Genomic DNA, 18,200 nt, shown 5'->3' with positions numbered 1-18,200 from the left:
CAGAGAGGAGCCTTTCTTGGTCTCCTTGAGGACATCCAGTCTTTTTATTTCTTCCCACACTCATCTCTGTCTTAATTTCCAAAGTGTCTGTCTGATGCTTTGATTAAGACCTGTCATCCCCCCGGGCATCATGAAGTCTGGGACTGTGTCTCTTACTATTTGCTACTATAGGCCAGCACATGACAGTCACTCTGAATGCAAAACAGAAGATCCAGAGTCATTGAAACAGGAGACAAATAAACGCGTGTTTCAAATGCTTCTGACCCAGAAAAACAGGGGGCCCGATTTAGTACACAAGGCTTAAGCTCTTTGAAGCCAGGCCTGAAAAGTCACCAAGGTTCAGGGATACTAATCTCCTCCCTTGCCGATTTTTCATCTGTCTACTCAAGGTAGTCACAAGGAGAAGCCCTCAAACATTGTAGCATTATCTGGTATCAATACGACAGTTATAAAGAAGAACATGATTATCCCAGTGTGTTGGAGCCCACCTAGGTTTCCTAGTGGCATTACCCAGCAGGGCTGCATAAGAGGATGATTGGGTACCAGGTGTATGGAAGGTTCTACATTTGGCTGTATCTGGCAAGAGAGAGGTTTTTTGCCTCTCCCCTTGGCGTTGTTATAAAAAGCCCTTTTGAATAGTGTTGACCCAGGCCCTCCTGAGGCTACCCTGTGTTTCTATCTTTCCTCTCATCGTCTAGGTATCTCTTTCTGTCTAATATTCCTCACTTCTCCCTGCTCTAGAGTACCCTGGTCGTAAAAGTGGACAGTTGTCTCCCACATCAGAGTCTGAAGCATATAAATGAGTGGCTGTGGCTCATCACTAGCAAAACTAATGCCAGCCAGCCTGTCCCCGAGTTTGCAGAAAAGATGGTTTCCCTAACTGGTCAGTTCCATAGGGAATCGCTCTGACTGTTCTCTTGTGCTGTGATGGCTGGTGTTGTTCACAATGCACTTCTGAGACTACCCAGACACACCAGTGCTTCCCAGACCCTTTTATATGTGAAGAACACTACCTGTAGACAGTCCAGTTAACAAACGCATCATACTGTATGTTCATCTAGAAGCATGGACTACCTTTCTTCCTAGGAGCTGATGCCAATCACCCAACAAGTTCTAGACTCCTGAGGGGACCATCTTCAAAGGAAGAACTGTGGGGTTTCCTTTTCTTTTCCTTTTAATATCTGGTCTACAGGCTTTGTGTCTCTGCTTAAACTAGGAAATGTATCTTAACCTTTCAATGCCCCAGTTTTAGCTTTTGAACATGAGTTCAATGAACCTGGCACTCGCAAATCTGTACTCTGGATGACGAGCAAAACATTAGTGGAGCCTAGCATATGAAAAACAGATAGGAAGGGGGCTTATTAGGCAACATATTCTTTAGGCTGCGACTGGCAATATGCTCACAGGAACCAGCCACCGATACAGGCTTGGGTGAGAAGTTATGTGTTTTGAATGAATATGTTGGGGGAACAATTCTCCCCTATTCTTCAATTAAAGACAAAGAGTTTCAAGAAATATATTGAAACACTACCAAATACTTTACTCTATGAAGCAGCTATGTAAAAATGCTTGAGTGTGTATACAATAGTGTTTGGAGTGTTTTTAAAAGACTAAATGTCCAGTTATATTTTAGATATTCCTTCCTATTCGGGCAATAATTTAATTTCTTTGTGAAAGAGTAAAGGTCTTTAAACTAACTTCTAATTTTCTCTATGAAAATGGAGTAGACTTGTGATTTTTTGGGGACTATTTCCTTCTCATTCTCTTCAGGAACAGATTAGTCTCTTTCTGAGGAAGAACACTGGATGGTTTTGAGCTTGTTTGAAAACTTGGTTATGTGCTGCCATCTTGTGGTCACACCAGGACATGTTCCTAGGTGCGGTCGGAAGGCATCATTTCTGTCCACCAGGTGGCAACAGTGAGAGAAATATTACGTCGGTTCCCTGCTCTTGGAGCTCCTGTGAAATGCTAACTCTTTAAAAGAGGTGCCCCTATTATTACAGACAAGCTTTTAAAGTGGTCCACAATGCCTGGAAAACATCCTCTCCTCTAGTGAAATGTGCTCTTGTGTTCTTGACCAAAGCTGCACTGCAAGGGATACGGTACCTGGAAGGATTCTCTGAACACATACTCGTGAGGATGTACCCATAGCCTTTGAACCTTTACGTCTTTCGTGAAATTTCTCCCTACATATTGATCTTGCTTTAAAAAAATATGCTAAACAAGCGAGCATAGAGGTTCAGGTTAGAAGTCTAAACAGAGACACCCGAGTAAGGCAACGGACAAAACTCCAAAACTTGGGGGTGGGGTGGGGGGATTCTAGTACTGAGAACGCGTTGTTAAATGCTGACTTCTTTACTCCTAAGAACATGTTGTCAAATGCGGACTTTTTAACTCCTAAGGAGGTGGCAGAAGGAAAAGAACTTAACCCCAAGAAAGACGAGTGCTTGGAAAATTTTGTTTATGCCGATTATGCTCATCTGTCTTTGACTTTTGACTTTCAGACTCTTTATTAGCAGCTACATTAGAAAAAAAAATCGCACCATCAAAAACACGGAAGAGCCTCTCTCTGGGCATGGACAAACGCTGTCCTCTTGTTTACCATGTCCTCAAGCTGCTATTTCTCAAGCACCAAGTTCAGCATTGCGGGCGTGTTTGCTAAGCATCTCTCAGCCCAGTGCACAAATGAACTAGTAAATGACTCGCTTAAGACCGCAGGGGCCAGCCCAGCTAAGGACATAGCCAGGAGAAGAAAGTGTAGCATCAGGACCACAGTGTCTCCAACCCTAAGCAAGAGCATCACCGGGAGTTTAGTCATTTTAGGAGCCTTATCAAGGGGTCCAATGGTTTACTCTAACATTCTGGAAAGTAGAAAACATTCTGCAGTCAGCTTTATCTTAGAAAAATCTTCATGACCCATGAATGGATGCCTTACAAAATAGAAACGTAGGTGACAGGTCAGAAAGCATATTTTTCATTCTACCTCTGGCCTTTCACTGTATTCTTTCTTCTCCTTTCCTCGTCTATCCTTTCTCTCTTCCCCATCTCTTCTCCTAACAGGAGTACTTGGAAATATTTCACTAGAAACTCGTTTCAGTTAGAGAATTTTCTTGTCATCTCAGGGGACTTTTGTACCTGATCAGATACAGAAAATATTGTCGCTGGTGCTTTTGAGTTCCATGGTACAAGCAGAGGGTGGCGGGCAGTGCCGATACAGCGTGACTTTAAGGATGAGAAGCAGCATTGCCTAGTTTGGCTCTTGACCACAGCCTCTGCTGCTCCGCAGCTCTCCAGCATCCTTCCATCCCCAATTACATGGAGGGGTCCTGGGGCAGTATTGGGGTTGACAGGAGCACAGTTTGCACAGTTGTTCTAATTCCAGGGTGTTTGTTTGAACATGAGTATCTCATTTGTCACCTGGTGCAGACATATCTGAAGAAGAGAATAATCAGTCCTTTCTATGACATAACTCCTTCTGTGACATCAGTGTTCTGCCGTGTTTACTACAGGTTTGAAAAATAACACATCAGTAGCTGACTTCATATAGTTAATGTCTTTATTTTTTCTGGGTCAGAGTTAATAATTTTCTGGGTAGAGGGTCCCCAGTGGGTAGAAATTTTGTCTTCCAGTTACTTGAAAGTTGTACTGAAGAGATGCTGTTTAAATGACTAAGATGGTCAATGAAAAAGGAAAAGGCCCGGATGGTCTGATGGTGGGGTGGTCGGAGGGTGGAGGGAGTGGAGGTGGGGGATGGGGGCAGAGAGGTGACTCTCCTTCCCTTGCTGACATTGAGGCCTCGGAGCATAACATTTGCAAGTTGCCTCTGTAGGAATTGGTGGGGTTTTGTTCTCTGACATTTTGTGTGTACTGAGGTTTAGAAAAGTAAAACCTTTATTATTATAGTGGCTTAAAAGAGGGACATTTTTATTAATTCAATTTTGAAAGCCACACTTTGGAAGTTATTAGTTTCTTCCTCATGGGCTTCTCTGCTTTCCTCAGAGGCTTTGGGGATTAGCAGCTTTCTACCTCCAAGTATGATTATTTTTCCTTTTGTCAAAGAAAAAGATATGCTCTGTGATTCCTATTTGTACTGTTAGAGCTTTTGATTTCTTCCATGTATGATATTCAATTTGTATAAATCTTAGTGCCTAATATTTATAGAATATTGGTTTCTGGGAATCATCAGGAATCACTCTGGTTCTAGGCCAGAGAGAAAAAGGCAAATCATAAAGTGACCTGAACCTCAGCCTCAAGGTCCCTCGTCACTGTCATTGTTTTATTTACATTATTGCAGAGCTGGGATCCAACCCTCAGTCTCACACAGGCCAGAGAAGCGCCCAACCTCTCAGCTCCACCCTCAATCTGAGGCTGTGTGAGGGCCCAGGTTATAAGCGGACGGCTGTTTCCGTGACTAAGAACCAGTATCGAAACAGCTGAGAAGTCCTACCATGTCATCATCATTTGAGGACGGAAAGTCAACATCACCTAGAAAGACGCTGGTCAAAATGGAATCCCACACTTTCCTTCTGCGTACCTGAGGGCTTTGCTCTGTAGGGCTGACAGTTAGCAGAAAAGGTCTGCTGCTGGCTAGAAGCAGGGACGGTGATGCAAACTCACCAAAATACTGTGATCCTAGACACAACAAGTGAATCAATAGACGTGGACTAAAGTTTAAATGGACATAATTTGTTATTAAAATATGAACAAAAATCTCACCAGTTGGTTCATCAAACTTCCATAAACCACAGATTCTATGATGAAGAGAATGCAAAAAGAGCCTTTAAAAAGGGGAGATGATTTTACTAATTTATTTTACTTTTTAAAATATAGAAGAAATAAGACTCCAGGGGGAAATACCAATACTTCAGGATAGAGGGAATAAGTAGGTGTTCTTAAACCTGAATGAGAGTCCTGGAGGTAGCACAAGAGAAACCTTTTGTAAGGCAAGCTTTACGCCTAAGACTTGGAAGATCCTATGAACATGCTATGGCAGAAGGGCTGGACAACAGGAGGCTGCTTCTTACCCTACCTCTGCTCTAACCTTGAGCAAGACACAGATGTTTCCCAGCCTTAGAGGATGTGGGAAATAGGGAAGATTCTAAAGTATGTGAACAATACGAGTATTAAAATAAGGTGTTCACTTATATCATATCAATGATGTCATCTCTGAGGAAATAGATTTTATATGATCTTCATTTTCTTTTTTGTAGTTTCAGGATTTTAAAAAACCTTGTCATGAGGAGATATTGTCTTTATTTTTAAAATAGAAAACTATAGAAAACAAATCATGCACTTAAAAATATTTGAAGGGTAGTATGGAAACAAAACAGTAAGTAGAAGCTTCCCAAAATATGTACATATATGAAGGTGATCTAAATGAAACCATCAAATAATGGGGGAGACAGAGCCCAAGTTGGTCATCTCTTGTCAACAAGTAAAACCTTCAGTACTGGGAATGCCTAACATCTAGTTGCTTTGTTTGCCAAAGGGGTCCCATGGGGCCACCCAACAACCTCGGCTGTTGCAAAGAATGTAAGTTGCTCTGCACAAACTGATGACAAGGTTCCATTGTTGAAGTCAGCACCTGAACAATTCATCACATGGAAAAGCCAAGCTGGTGCCTACATTGCGCCTTTACCCCTATAGGCTAGCATCGTTGGTACAGGAAGAGTACTCCGTATATTACCAAAGGAGAAACATAAACACAAACCCGGTTTCATTATAATGGTGTCCTGTCTGCTAAACCAACTAGTGCAATGGTGGCGCAAAGCTTGTGAGAGTCATCAACCAATGTCTGGTTTGACTTAAGACCCTCTCCACAAGATGGAATCCATACCCAACATTGCTTGGGTGACCAAGAACCTGAAACTAGACAGCCCAGGGACATTGGGTAAACCAAAATACTACTGTTCTACTAACAGCATAGCAATAAGATGACTCCTAATGACATTCTGCTATACTCATAGACCAGTGCCTTGCACAACCATCATCACAGAAGCTTCCTCCTGCAGCAGATGGGAGCAGATACAGAGACCCATAGCCAGACAACTTGCAGAGAGTGAGAAGAGACCTTGGAACTCTTAGCCTACATGGGATGTCTCCATCAAATCCCTCTCCTTGGGGATCAGAGAACCCAACAGAAGGGGAGGAACAAGGAATGTAAGAGCCAGAGGGGACAGAGAACACTAAGCACACAAGGCCCTCTAAAATCAATGGGATCGGTGTACATACGAATCCACAGAGATGGAGGCAGCCTGCACAGGAAGTTTCCTGGGAAGCACTCTCAATATCAGGATGAGAGAAAGGACTACAGGAGGAAGTGGAACTGGACAGAGAAAGGAGACCAGCTCTATGAAGAACCCTAAGCCCAAATCATGCCTCGAGTTGTCTGGTATGGTGGAAAGGGGGTCTTTAGACATCCTAGTCTCACATCAGTTAGTCACCGGTTCAAGCCGCTGTGCTTGGCTGAGGGCAATGCATAAGGAGCACCTCGGCTGAGAGCCGTCAGCTGCCGATGCTTCAAGCAGAAGGAAAAGGACATGCTCCAGGCTCGGAGGAGTAATCTCGGCCAGGTGCCATTCACGACCAATGGTAGGACGTGTTCTCAGCTAGTGTCATTCCATAGGCTAGGACAGCTGGTAAAGAAAGTGGCCCCCACGATCCTGAGTGCCCACAATCTTCTCTGGTAATTTCAGGGAAAGTTCTGATTGGCCTTCGAAGGAAGGTTCTGATTGGCTTGAGTCATGGGCTCACCACTAATATGCTTCTCTGATTGTTCAAGTCTGGATTATACATTTAAAACTGTATTATTTTAAGACTATACTTTCTTTTTTTTTCTTTTTTTTTTTTTTTTGTCTTTTCGAGACAGGGTTTCTCTGTGTAGCTTTGCGCCTTTCCTGGAGCTCACTTGGTAGCCCAGGCTGGCCTCGAACTCACAGAGATCCGCCTGGCTCTGCCTCCCGAGTGCTGGGATTAAAGGCGTGCGCCACCAACGCCCGGCCTAAGACTATACTTTCAGGGATTATTCCTATAGTTCGTTACTAAAACTGTATTATTTTGTATGTATTATGCACATTCCTTTTTAAATTCAGGTATTATGACAATAATCTCAAGTACTTGGATGCTTGTGTATATCTGTGTAACCATCACCTAAAACAAGATCTAGAATGTGTTCCTTCTCACACAGTTACCTCTTTGCTGTGAATTTGAGAAGAGTAAGTTTTAATTTCTACTATTTTAAGTGTTTCTGGATGTCATGTCATTATGAACATGTTACAAACTAAAAAGTTGTATCTAGGAAAAATTTAAAAGTTTTTTTTTTTTTTTTTCTGATTACTTGGCACCTGGTTGGCAGTATTTTAAGGCAACTGCATCCGTCCCCTACAAGTTGAGTTGGTGGGTATCACATACTGAGGCGGAAGAGAAGCCAGCATGGTTGGACTCTAATTTCTCTAAGGACCATGGCTTCCCAGTGTGAAGTGGGAGGGCAATAGAAGAGGCTTATGCAGAGCTATGGACCCTTCCGACCACACGCTGAATGTCCTGGCGACTCTTCCTAGAAAGGATCCGACCGCTACAGGCTCTGCCCCATGGATGGTTACAGAAAAGACAGTCTCATTAACCACTCACAGTGTGAACAGACCGCCTCAGTCAGTCTCCTACATCAAGGCTGCTTTTTCAAACCCTGAGGGTTCCTTATTCACCCTGGTAGGTTTAATTTTTAATAATCAGTGAACTAAAGTGTTCCAGAATGCCCATAGGCTTAAGTTTAATAAAGAGTTCTCCGGGTCCGTAATGTAGAAAAAGTACGTATAAGATCAGAACACTCAAAGAGCAAGGACGCTTGGCACAGTTGTCAGTGAGAGGCTCCTGGCCAGGCAGGTAGTTTCTATCTTTGTCCCTAGAGTGTCGCACCTGTGGGTGCCATCTTGGTCCTTAGCCTCCTGCTGTAACGGAGTCCAGTTAACTGCCACATAACTACCCAACCTAAGCCCACTTTAGTTGCGGATCCTATTTAGTTGTTAAAGCAGAAACTAGAGTCTAACATCTCTGTTTTAAAATACACATATTCGGTATGTTTTAATGATTTTTGCCCCTTCATCTATTTGAATTGCTAAAAAAAAAAAGGATTAAATGCAAAGGTTTGATATATCTCTAGAGGTATATCTCTTTTTTCTTTTTCTTGCCTCTTTTTGGTTTTACTCCCTGCTTCCTATTTCCAGGGTCTAAATTGTGAATTCCAGAATCATTTAAACGTACATTTTAGATTAAAAATCCCGAGGGAGTCAATGCAATCTTTAATCCATGTAACGTGAGTTTTCATTTTGTATGTTTCAAATTCAAAAACATTCGAATGCCATGAAATGAATACGTAACTGGCCTGTTGAATTTGAATGCAGAGAGAATAAGGGAATCCGTGAGATTTCCTAGGGTTTAAAAGCTCCTGAAAATAAGAAGATAAGGGATTTTAAAATGTTGGTGTGCTCTGAGGTCCCCCTGCGTCTGCCTCTGTGGAGCAAAACGTCACAGTGTAGGCCTTGGTAAGGGAAGCAATGCCTCTGGCCCTTTCTGGTGACTTTCTTTCTTTATCTCCAGGAAACCTTAGTCACAAAGTTTCTGTTTCTACAGCGCCTTCTGTATACTCCTGTTATAACTGACCCCAAGTATAGCATCCATCCAAGCTCTTCCTAAACTTCCTACAAACAGGGCTGTTTCCTTACAACCTGACCATTCCTACAACTAAAACCAGAACCTACCACAAACTCGGATAGAAGGCTGTAAGTTTTCTGCACCCCAGCACACCCCAGACAATTAACCTTGGACCATGCTGCTACCATAGAGCACATAATATCCATGCTTGCCTGGACGGCCAGTCCAATGTGACCTTTCTCATAACAAAGCACAAATGTTTACCATTTCTTTCATAACCTCGGCCTCCCTTCCTCCCTCCCTCTCTCCCTCCCTCTCTCCCTCCCTCCTTCCCTCACTCTCTCCCTCCCTCCCTTCCTCCCTCTCTCCTTCCCTCATTCCTCTTGTCTTCTCTCCTTGCCAAATACAAAAGAACAGAAGTAAGAAATTTAGGGAAAATGCTTTTTCCCTAGACTTTAAGAATCAAATGGGCTTTATATTGAATACATATCAGTGAGGCTCTTCCTGGATTCTAGACTTCTGTGTGTGCTGGGAATCTCTGCTCCTCAAATCCCTCTCCCCCTTTTACTGTCCATCTTCCCTTTCCCAGGGAAAGCACCCTTGGCCTGCTGACCTAAGTACCCAGTTCTGTTTTCCTCAGCATCTTGCAGGTGCCCTCATATGGTACTTAACAAAGCCGACTTGGTTGCTTAATCACCTACACCACAGACTTTTCCATGGTGTCTGTAAACCTTCCTTGTGTAGACACTGTGCCTAGCTCTGTACACTTACCCCCAAAGGCCCAGCTCAGAACACATTCTAGGATAACATCTCTTTGAGTAAATCAATGGTATCTTCATAATAGTGTTCATGGCCAAATTAACTTAGCTTGAGCCAAAGATGAGTTTTGATTGACAGTTTTCAAGGCGTGTTCTTTCTTATGTTCCTAGTGAGTAGGCAGCTTAGGAAGAGAAAACGTGAACTCTAAAGGAAACACTACAAAGCAAAAGCCAGAGCAAGTGGGAAGCAATGAGAAGTCCAGAGTTGGGGAGTCAGAATGTGAGCTTTGAGCCTCCAGGGAATCATTCTCTCTTTTCCAGTTGCCCTCAGAAGCATTCCATGGCAAACTTACCTGTGTTCTGGAACTCTCGGGAGATAATTTGAAAGTTCCCCAAGTTACAGGAGCTTGTGCAATCAACAACGAAGTACAAGTTATTGCTTAGAGTCTGCTCCCCAAACAGTCCCTGCTTCCGAGTAGTGAGAAAGCAAACCAAACTTGTAATTTTAAAAAAACCATTGTCCAATGGTCAAATAGGTTTTCAAGATAGAACATGGCTGGGGACATTTGGAGCTGTGTGAGCTAGAGCACATGGGATAGCTAGAATGAACATCCTAGGTACTGTTCTCTTCAACTGCCTTTAATAGCTCTGCCCTCCCTGTCCCCACCCCCAACCCCTGCTGAAAGGATGCTATGCTTGCCCCCGTGTCCTCTTGGGCAGTGGCAGAAGTCATGCTGGAAATACAAGGTCTCTAAGGTGGAAAGATAAGCAAGAAACTTTTTCCTATGACTTAGTCGAGATATCATATTGGCGGTGCTCTGTAGGTGTCAAGTGTGCCTACAGACATGTGGGGAGTGTTTTCTTCTTGTGTTAGTGAAAAGCAGAGCGGTGTAGTACACAGTGGCAAGCTCGGCTCCCCGGTGTCCAACTAGAAAGCATGATAAATGCTCGTAAGGTCTCTCCTCCCCCCCAGTTCGTGGTGGATATAAGCTGACAATTCTCAGCGGAGTCCCGGTGAGTAGTGGGCCGACTCCCCTCATACATCTGGCACGTATGAACACCTTAAATTGGAATTCCATTCTCATTAGTTCATGCTGTGTTCTGACTTGGCAGGTGTGTGTGCTCACAGCAGTGTGCAAGGGGAGATGTAAGGGGCGTGCTTTACCTTTCGTTTTCTCCATCAAAGTGCTCGTTTAATTTAATACCTACAAATAACTTAGGATGATGAAAGAGCATCGTGAGGAAAGAGGGACCGTGTAAGGAAGTGGTTACTAAGGTTAATTTGTATCCCACCTCTTTAGAGATTGCTGTTTCCTTCAGACAGATTCTACAGTGGCTCTCTGGTGTTTGCTTGACAGTGACCCATGTTTAGAAGTGATCACTACGACTCTCCAAACTTCTCTTTTTGTTCTGTTTGAAGGGAGTCCTAGAGACTATGTACAGGTGAATTCAAGATTAACCTGAACAAAATGTAGAGAAAAAGAAAATCGAGAAATACATATACAAGGATAAGAATTGCAGGTAATAGAGGAAGAGGGAACCAAGGAACAGACTGAAGATAAGGTTTATGTTCACGAGACTATGGTAGGATATTTGTCAAGGTCTGGGAACACACTGATTCCTTAGTACTTGGAGGAATATGTAATATATCCTGTCTGGGTAGAGGGATACTGAAGATTAAACCAAAGACTCATCACATGCTAGACAAGCACTTTATCACTGAGCTACTTGCTCATTTCTCTCCCTCCCCCTTCACTTCTTAGTGCTTTCTTTAAGGTCCCTAGCTCCATACCATGTCCAGGAACCCAGAGACAAGCTCCTAAAGAAAGAGTCTACTCCAGCTCTACCTGCAATGCCTCTCACAGTACTTTCATATTGAATAACATGTGGGGAACACTAAGGAGAATTCTGCTAGGGTGCACTCTAAAGACCAGAGGAGCCCACACCAGCCTTTTCTGTCCATTCAGGAACCCAGTCTTCTTAGCCTGTGTATGCCAACATTTTCCACTGCAAATCTTATTGAGCTCTTCATAGGCAGCTTTATTCCTTTTAATTAAAAAGACAAGACTGCCAATTACTTAAACTTAATCCCCAAATGTAATTGTTACTTTGAAAGATTCTTTTCCATAAAGCTCATACAAGAGTAATATTTCCATCAAATTAAAATTTAGTGGAAGCTTGGATTTTCAAAAAAAAAAATATTCATTTTCGAATCCCAGCTGGCTGTAGAAATCAAAATAGCACAACAAGGCATAAGCAAAGGGAAGAGACCAGGAAAGGCTGGCTGGAGTCAGCAGATCCACACTAGAGGAATAGGAAAAGATGAGAAGAAAAGTCCCAGCACTCAGGATTTTCCTGCCTGGAAATGTATGCTGTAGGGCATTTAGCCATTTAGCTTGAAGCTAAATGTAAATCCAGAGAGATATAACACTGCAAAGCTGTTGTTGGACATTTCAGTAATGTGGTGGGTAAATTTCATATTGATTCGTGTTAGCAGATTTTAACAAGAATGGTTTAGGAGACAAATCAAGTGAAGAGTAGAAAGGTGGAGAGAGGTAAGACATGGACATGAGGATAAGACCTCGCTTGTTACAGTTGGGTCTAAATCATTCAGTGTCATTCAGTCTCTTACTGATGCCCTGTGAAATAATGGTATGGCCGGTGTAGTCACTCACAAGTGAGGAAAATCAACAGGAAGACTGTTGCTCACTATCTGAAGGAGCCATAGGAGAATGTGCGCAGATTGAGCCTTAGTTGTTTTCTTGTGTGTTAACTGCGGCCAGTGGTAATTCTGTGAGTTTGTTATGTCATGGCTGCATAAGTCTTCTCAGGAGAAATAAGACCTTTATTTCTGTCAGCCAATAGGAAGGGAGAGATGTGTTTTGAAACTCCCTAGACATGATCTATATCTTTGACTGGGACAAATGGCACATTCTTTGGCTTGTTGACTTTGAAATACCATGATGAGGTAGTGTGCATGATGGCCGTCATTGAGAAGGGCCATACAACAGAGAAGGGCGCCATTTTGAGGTTCCTCTTCAAGATGTTTATTCTGGTATGAGTAAAAACTAAGACAAAATCTTCTTCTTTTTCTCTTGTTCTTGAAATAGTTTTATTTTAAACATCTTAGCAGGGTGGGCATGGAAAACATGCTTGAGATTCACAACCATCAAACTATAAGGAAGCTACACACAAGTCATGTGTACCTAATGCTTGTGTCCACATGACATGAACGTACCTCTCAGGAGAGTGGTTTTAAAAGCCATAGGAAGGGTGTGCAACTGAATATGATTATTTGAAATTCAATATACTTTCTTTCTAGCGTTCTTCATATAATATTTAAAATACCACTTTGAGCTTGTAGGCATGAAAAATACAATTTCTTTCCCATTTCACAGTTGGAAAAACTGAATTACAGAGAACAATGCTAGTAATTACCCATAATTAATAGAGGTGTGTATGCAAATCAGTCTGAATAAGTGTGTGAAATTAGATGTAGTGATGCTAGACAGTCTTGTTTCTGTGTTTTTAAAATGCTTTCATGTAAATCTCTGTGTTAGTCAGGCATACAAATATGACTTTCCAAAAATGTATGGATAATAAAGTGACTATTATGTATGTATGTATTGTAGTGTGTAAAATGAATTAGATGAATCATTGCAACTTGATAGATAGGTGCATATCTAATGAGCATTATGAATGCATACATAATGTTGGTTAGTAATGCATTATATGGATATATATATATGACCTAGGTTTAGCATGAGGTAGAGTGGATTTCGGTATACTTGGGTCATTAAAATGTGGGAAGTGTTAATTTCTGATGATTGTGGGAGTTAGTAAAGATAGTACATACAAAATACCTTAGAAGGAATTGGTAAATGAGAAACACACTAAACACATTAGATATTATTGTTATTCTTCATACTACCAGTGCTGTAGCAGATGAACCTGTTAGATTTAGGAGTTGATAGGGGCATCTCCTCCTTGATTTCCAGCATGATATATTCAGAAAATAAATGAAAACACAAGGTTTATCCAAGCATCTCTACAGCATGGGATATATGCAGGGTTTTTTCTCCTCCCATTTTCCCTTCCATTCTCTTTGAGCCTGATTTGAAGAACCCATTCCTGGGAAAGCCAGGTAGGAGCAAGTGTATCTCTTTGTATACCGTAACTGGAGTCTGGCTGTTTAGATGCCAGATTTACCCATAAGGACACCAGTCTCATTTGGGGCGAAAGCAAAATAGGGCAACTTCAAATTCGTGTAAACCTGGTTTATTTGCAGGTTGGATTGTACTTTCTTTTTTAAATTTAATTTTGGGGAGTTTGTTTGTTTTCAGAGTGAGCTTTTCGATAGCCACATTAATCATGCCAACCCAGCCATGTGCAATGTTTTATCAATGGAAAAACAGGGACTGAATGGCAAGCAGCTGTGAACAAACCCAGCGTGATGCCTGAACCTGGAAGATAATCTCAACATTTCCCAGATCTACTTGCCGCATGGGGTTAGTGATCAGAAAGGCTGTTCACTTGGGATAAACAATCAGATGGGAGACAAACAAATGAGACACAGTCATTCCTGTTTTTTTTTTTTTTTTAAATTATAATCTAGGCAGTGATTGGAGAAGGGTGGGCTGATAAAGCCCTGAGAGCCACATGCTCAAGGGAAATTTTGCTTAGAAGCTGTAAAGACAAAACAATGGTGGTTGTCCTTGGCCTCCCTTCTTGATTTTAACTTTTTAATACTGTTTTCATTGCCTCAGACTGAACTGTGCTTCTTGTCAGGGCGAGGGCGTCTTCCAGCACAAGTCAGGTAAGGGGAGACACCACCAATGCCCAGGTTCACAGAAGCCCTGGGAAATGGCTCGAGCCAAACAGAGTGAGAAAAAAATACCTCAGAATTTTAGAACTGACTCTTCCGTCATTTTACAATTCAGTGGGTTTTCTGCAGTGATATAGTTGAGATATTTATGCAAATACATGCAATTCAGGACTTATTTCAGAATGAATAAATCTAAATTAAAATTAATGGGAAAATTCAACTATCAGAAACAAATCAAGGAAGGAACAATACTTATTTTCCATATATATTAATAATTAATGATTAATATCCTGATTAATATATCTGTATATTAACTAGGGAACAGGGAAGCACCCTGCTTTTGTTGTTTTGTTTCATGTTTGGCCCAGAGGTAAGGGCATTGGAAAATTTCTAATTGGCCACAGGAAATAGACATTAATGTTTGGTATCATCTGTATACTGGAATCACTGCAGGCATGGCAGTGCATTCCCAGATGACCTGAGGGCCACTGGTGGTTAGGGACATGAGAGGATGAGAGGGGCAACCCTCTGATGTGAGGCACTAAGGAAGAAGCCATTGTAATTAAAAGTGTTTCAGCTGGATTATGGTTAGGGGATGAAGTTCTCCTTTCTATTGAAAAGGGCAGACAATGGCCTTTGTGACTTTCAAGTCACCTTGAAGAAATCAACTGGTCTAGCATCCTTCAGGCCATTTGCCTCAAACCACAAACACAAGACATAGTTAACACTGTGGAGGTAGAAGCTAAGAGTCCATGTAGATGAGGACAATATATAATAGTTAATTAAATAAGGGAATCACGCACAACAGTGGTGACCACAGTAAGACATGCTTTAGAGGAATTGTCACTCTACAGGCCTAGGCATTCTGTCATTGACTTTTCTTTCTATGGGGAAGTGCATTTCATGCGGGAGGCCCTCTTGATTGGAAAGAGAAGGAGAAAGTGATTGGGTCCCTAGGAAGGTGGTGTCCTTGTAAAGGACAGTCGGCTCAAGAGAACCAGAAATTCTCCAGGGACATTTCACACCAGATATCCCGTGTCTCCACGAACAGCTTTTCAATCCCTGCTAGCAGAAGCCAAACGTATTAGTAGAAGATGAACTATATTCTCTAAACACTATCTAAGAAAGCTAACTACAGTCTACATACAACGCAAAAATCAAACGAGGGTCATTCTCCAATCAACAGTTCAGTGTGTGGGAAGCCAAGTTCCATAAAATTCAACAAGGTCAGTCCCTCAGTGAGACTAGCGTTCGGCAGCTGTCCTCTGTGAATGGCGTCTGGCGTCACTTTGTTCAACCACAATGCATGATCAGATAAATATTTGAGTTTGTGGCTGCAGAACCGCTGTCACAGAGACACTCAGAGTCATCCTGATACTGTGAGAAGCTCATCTTGGACAGGGCATGACCCCTTTGCAAATGTAATTCACTGGGGCAGATGTGTGTGTGTGTGTGTGTGTGTGTGTGTGTGTGTGTGTGTGTGTGTGTTTTCCTTATCAAGATACATTTGCAAGATGCCAACATGATAAAATGGTGTCAATCTCCGTGGCAACACTAGAAGCTAAATGTCTTAAAATAATTGTGGCATGTCAGGAACTCAAGATGGAATATTTTCCACAAATGCTGCACTTCATGTCAAGTCTGAAAACCAGGCACACTTTAACAGTTTTATTTTTAGTGGCCAGGGTAAGGAACAGATTTCATTAATGCTTTAGGGAAGTGATTTTGTTCAACTGAGTTCTAAGTTTTATACCAAAATAGTCTAGACTGCTCTTAAAATTTATTAAGCTGTCTTGTCAGCCCTAGAAGCTTTCTACTACTCATTGTAAATACAATTAAAGCAAGTTTGCATATATGTGAATGCATACATATGCAAAACATCACATTATTGACACTCTAAAGATATCCTGCTCTGAATTTCAGGTTGGACAAGTTAATGAAACACGATCCATCTTCAAATTTATGAAACAGTAGCTTTCTTCATATAATTCTGAGCACACTTTCCTTATAGTGTGTATGATCATCTTATTTAATTGGATTTATTTTTTTTTCCACACTAGGCCCTGCATGGCCTAGTTTCCATTTTTTTTTTTTCTCACGTCTTTGAGTGTTATTTGCGAATCACTTTTCTGGGATTTAATTTCAATGGTAGGTTGGTTTCATTTCAATTTTTTTGTATTATTTTAATTTTATTTGCCAATTTGCCTTTAAATACCCTTAAGCTAGAAAGTTGTGGCTGTGACTTTGCATCTAAATGTGATGTAGGAGGCAGAATTTAAATTGGATGTGTAGAGAGTTTTTGAAAAGAATACAGAGTGACTATTTCATAAATTGTTATTTGTGTTTTCAAAAGCATATATGTTTAAAAGGTAAAACACACAAGTTGGCCAAGAGTTTAGGAAAAGCAGTATTGTGTAATTGTGTTGTGTTTAGTCTTTGGGAAATACATTTTATAAGCAGCACCAATGCTTATAGCACTATAGATTCAGAGCCTATAAACATTTGTGTTTGGGGTGGCCAGTAGGATCTTTAATGTGCATTTTGTGGGTGAGAGAGCTACAGCACCCAGGCAGCTGTGTTCCCAATAAGGAAGCTCTTAGAGACCTATAATAAAAACAGATTGAAAATACATTATTCCCTATCTATCTAACTTACTGATTGAAATTAAGTCAGTGACACACCTGTTACTCTCAATAGATTGTCTTGTTTTGCAGTGTTTATGGGGAAAAGATAACTTCTAATAAATGTGAATTCTGAGAATGTAGTTTCCTCTTTTGTGTGTTTTGCATATTATATGTTGGAGAATGACCCAGGAACAGAACTACGGTGATAAAAATCATACTGACCTTGAATGGGGTGGGGGACTGTGGGTAAAACACGCTCTGAAGGGGAAAAATGGTAAACATCATGGAGTGTTTAAATACACATGCATTCTCAAGGTTAATTGCTCAAACAATTACAGAACAGGAATTTCCATGCCTATAGAATCTTTTCTCCCATGTGGTATTTATTTGTTCTTCCTGCTAAATATCAAAGACAAATACCCATGAAATTATAAATATAACCCCCCCTTTTTTAGCAAGAGTAGGGAGCCAATACCAGTGGTAACCCTCTAGCCCTCTCCTCTGCTAGAAAACCCAATACTAAGATGTCAAGATGTCATCTTTTTAGGGAGAGGGAGTAGAACAGATTACAGAAGTTATAAAATCTTTCTTGGTCCTGTTCTTGTCTTTGGCTCATGATAGATGGAACAATGGCTATCTCCCTCATCCTAAAGCTTTTTTTCACCTTTGTCCAAGAATCTGAGATACTTATTTTGGGAAACACTAACTCACCTTTTCTCATGGGTTTTATTTACATAATAGTAATGTCAGAGGAAGAAGGCTCCCTGGTAATATGTTTCTTGGAACAATAAAGTTTTATCTTTAGTCCATCTCTTAACCCTACTTGCTATAACTCAATCTCCTCTGAAATTTGTTTAACCAGTCAAGCTTTGATGATATATCCTGTTAAGTAATAGCAAGTATTTTCGTTGGAACACTGGGGTCTAAAGTATGTGAGTCTCTCACTCACATGGCCCCATACTTGGGCTTCTTCCTTTGAATTACATATACTGATGGAATTTAGATTTTAGTGTATCTTCCATACTTCTCATTAATATTCTAGGTTTGACTCTAAACCCTCCCTGAGGCTCTTTCAGCAAGGTGGGAAAATGTGGTAGAGACAGGGCTCACTACTTTTCAACTCCTAACTCTATAGTGAAACACAATTAGTGTACCTTTCTGCATCATTCTTTCTGGACGTTATTGAAATAACGACACATGCCAAATGAAAAACCAATCAAAACCAAAGCACAGAGAGAACAGCACTTTCAAGGTGGGTCTGCCTTCCATCTTGTACTGTACGGTCAGTAAGGAAAAGTAGCCTTGTCCTGGTCTCCAGGTCCTCCACATCTGGCCATTGAGAAA

The 18,200-nt window shown here is 41.4% G+C and overlaps 1 protein-coding gene across 4 annotated transcripts in view; it reads right to left on the bottom strand.

The window, feature by feature from the left end:
• The window catches only part of Lsamp (limbic system associated membrane protein), a 2,127,334-nt gene that overhangs the window by 11,976 nt on the left and 2,097,158 nt on the right, over positions 1–18,200 (bottom strand). For 2 of the 4 annotated variants that reach the window (XM_015994637.3, XM_015994638.3), the window contains one exon: positions 17,079–17,114. The exons of the other annotated variants lie outside the window; for them this stretch is intronic. In XM_015994637.3, the coding sequence (XP_015850123.1) occupies positions 17,079–17,114 (36 nt within the window). The remainder of the gene's footprint in view (positions 1–17,078; positions 17,115–18,200) is intronic. 4 annotated transcript variants of the gene reach the window in all.

The sequence above is a fragment of the Peromyscus maniculatus genome, chromosome 12, assembly GCF_049852395.1.
Source record: "Peromyscus maniculatus bairdii isolate BWxNUB_F1_BW_parent chromosome 12, HU_Pman_BW_mat_3.1, whole genome shotgun sequence".
NCBI classification, from domain to species: Eukaryota; Metazoa; Chordata; class Mammalia; order Rodentia; family Cricetidae; genus Peromyscus; species Peromyscus maniculatus.
The sequence above is the reverse complement of the archived record's forward strand: the minus strand, read 5'-3'. Positions and strand labels throughout refer to the sequence as shown.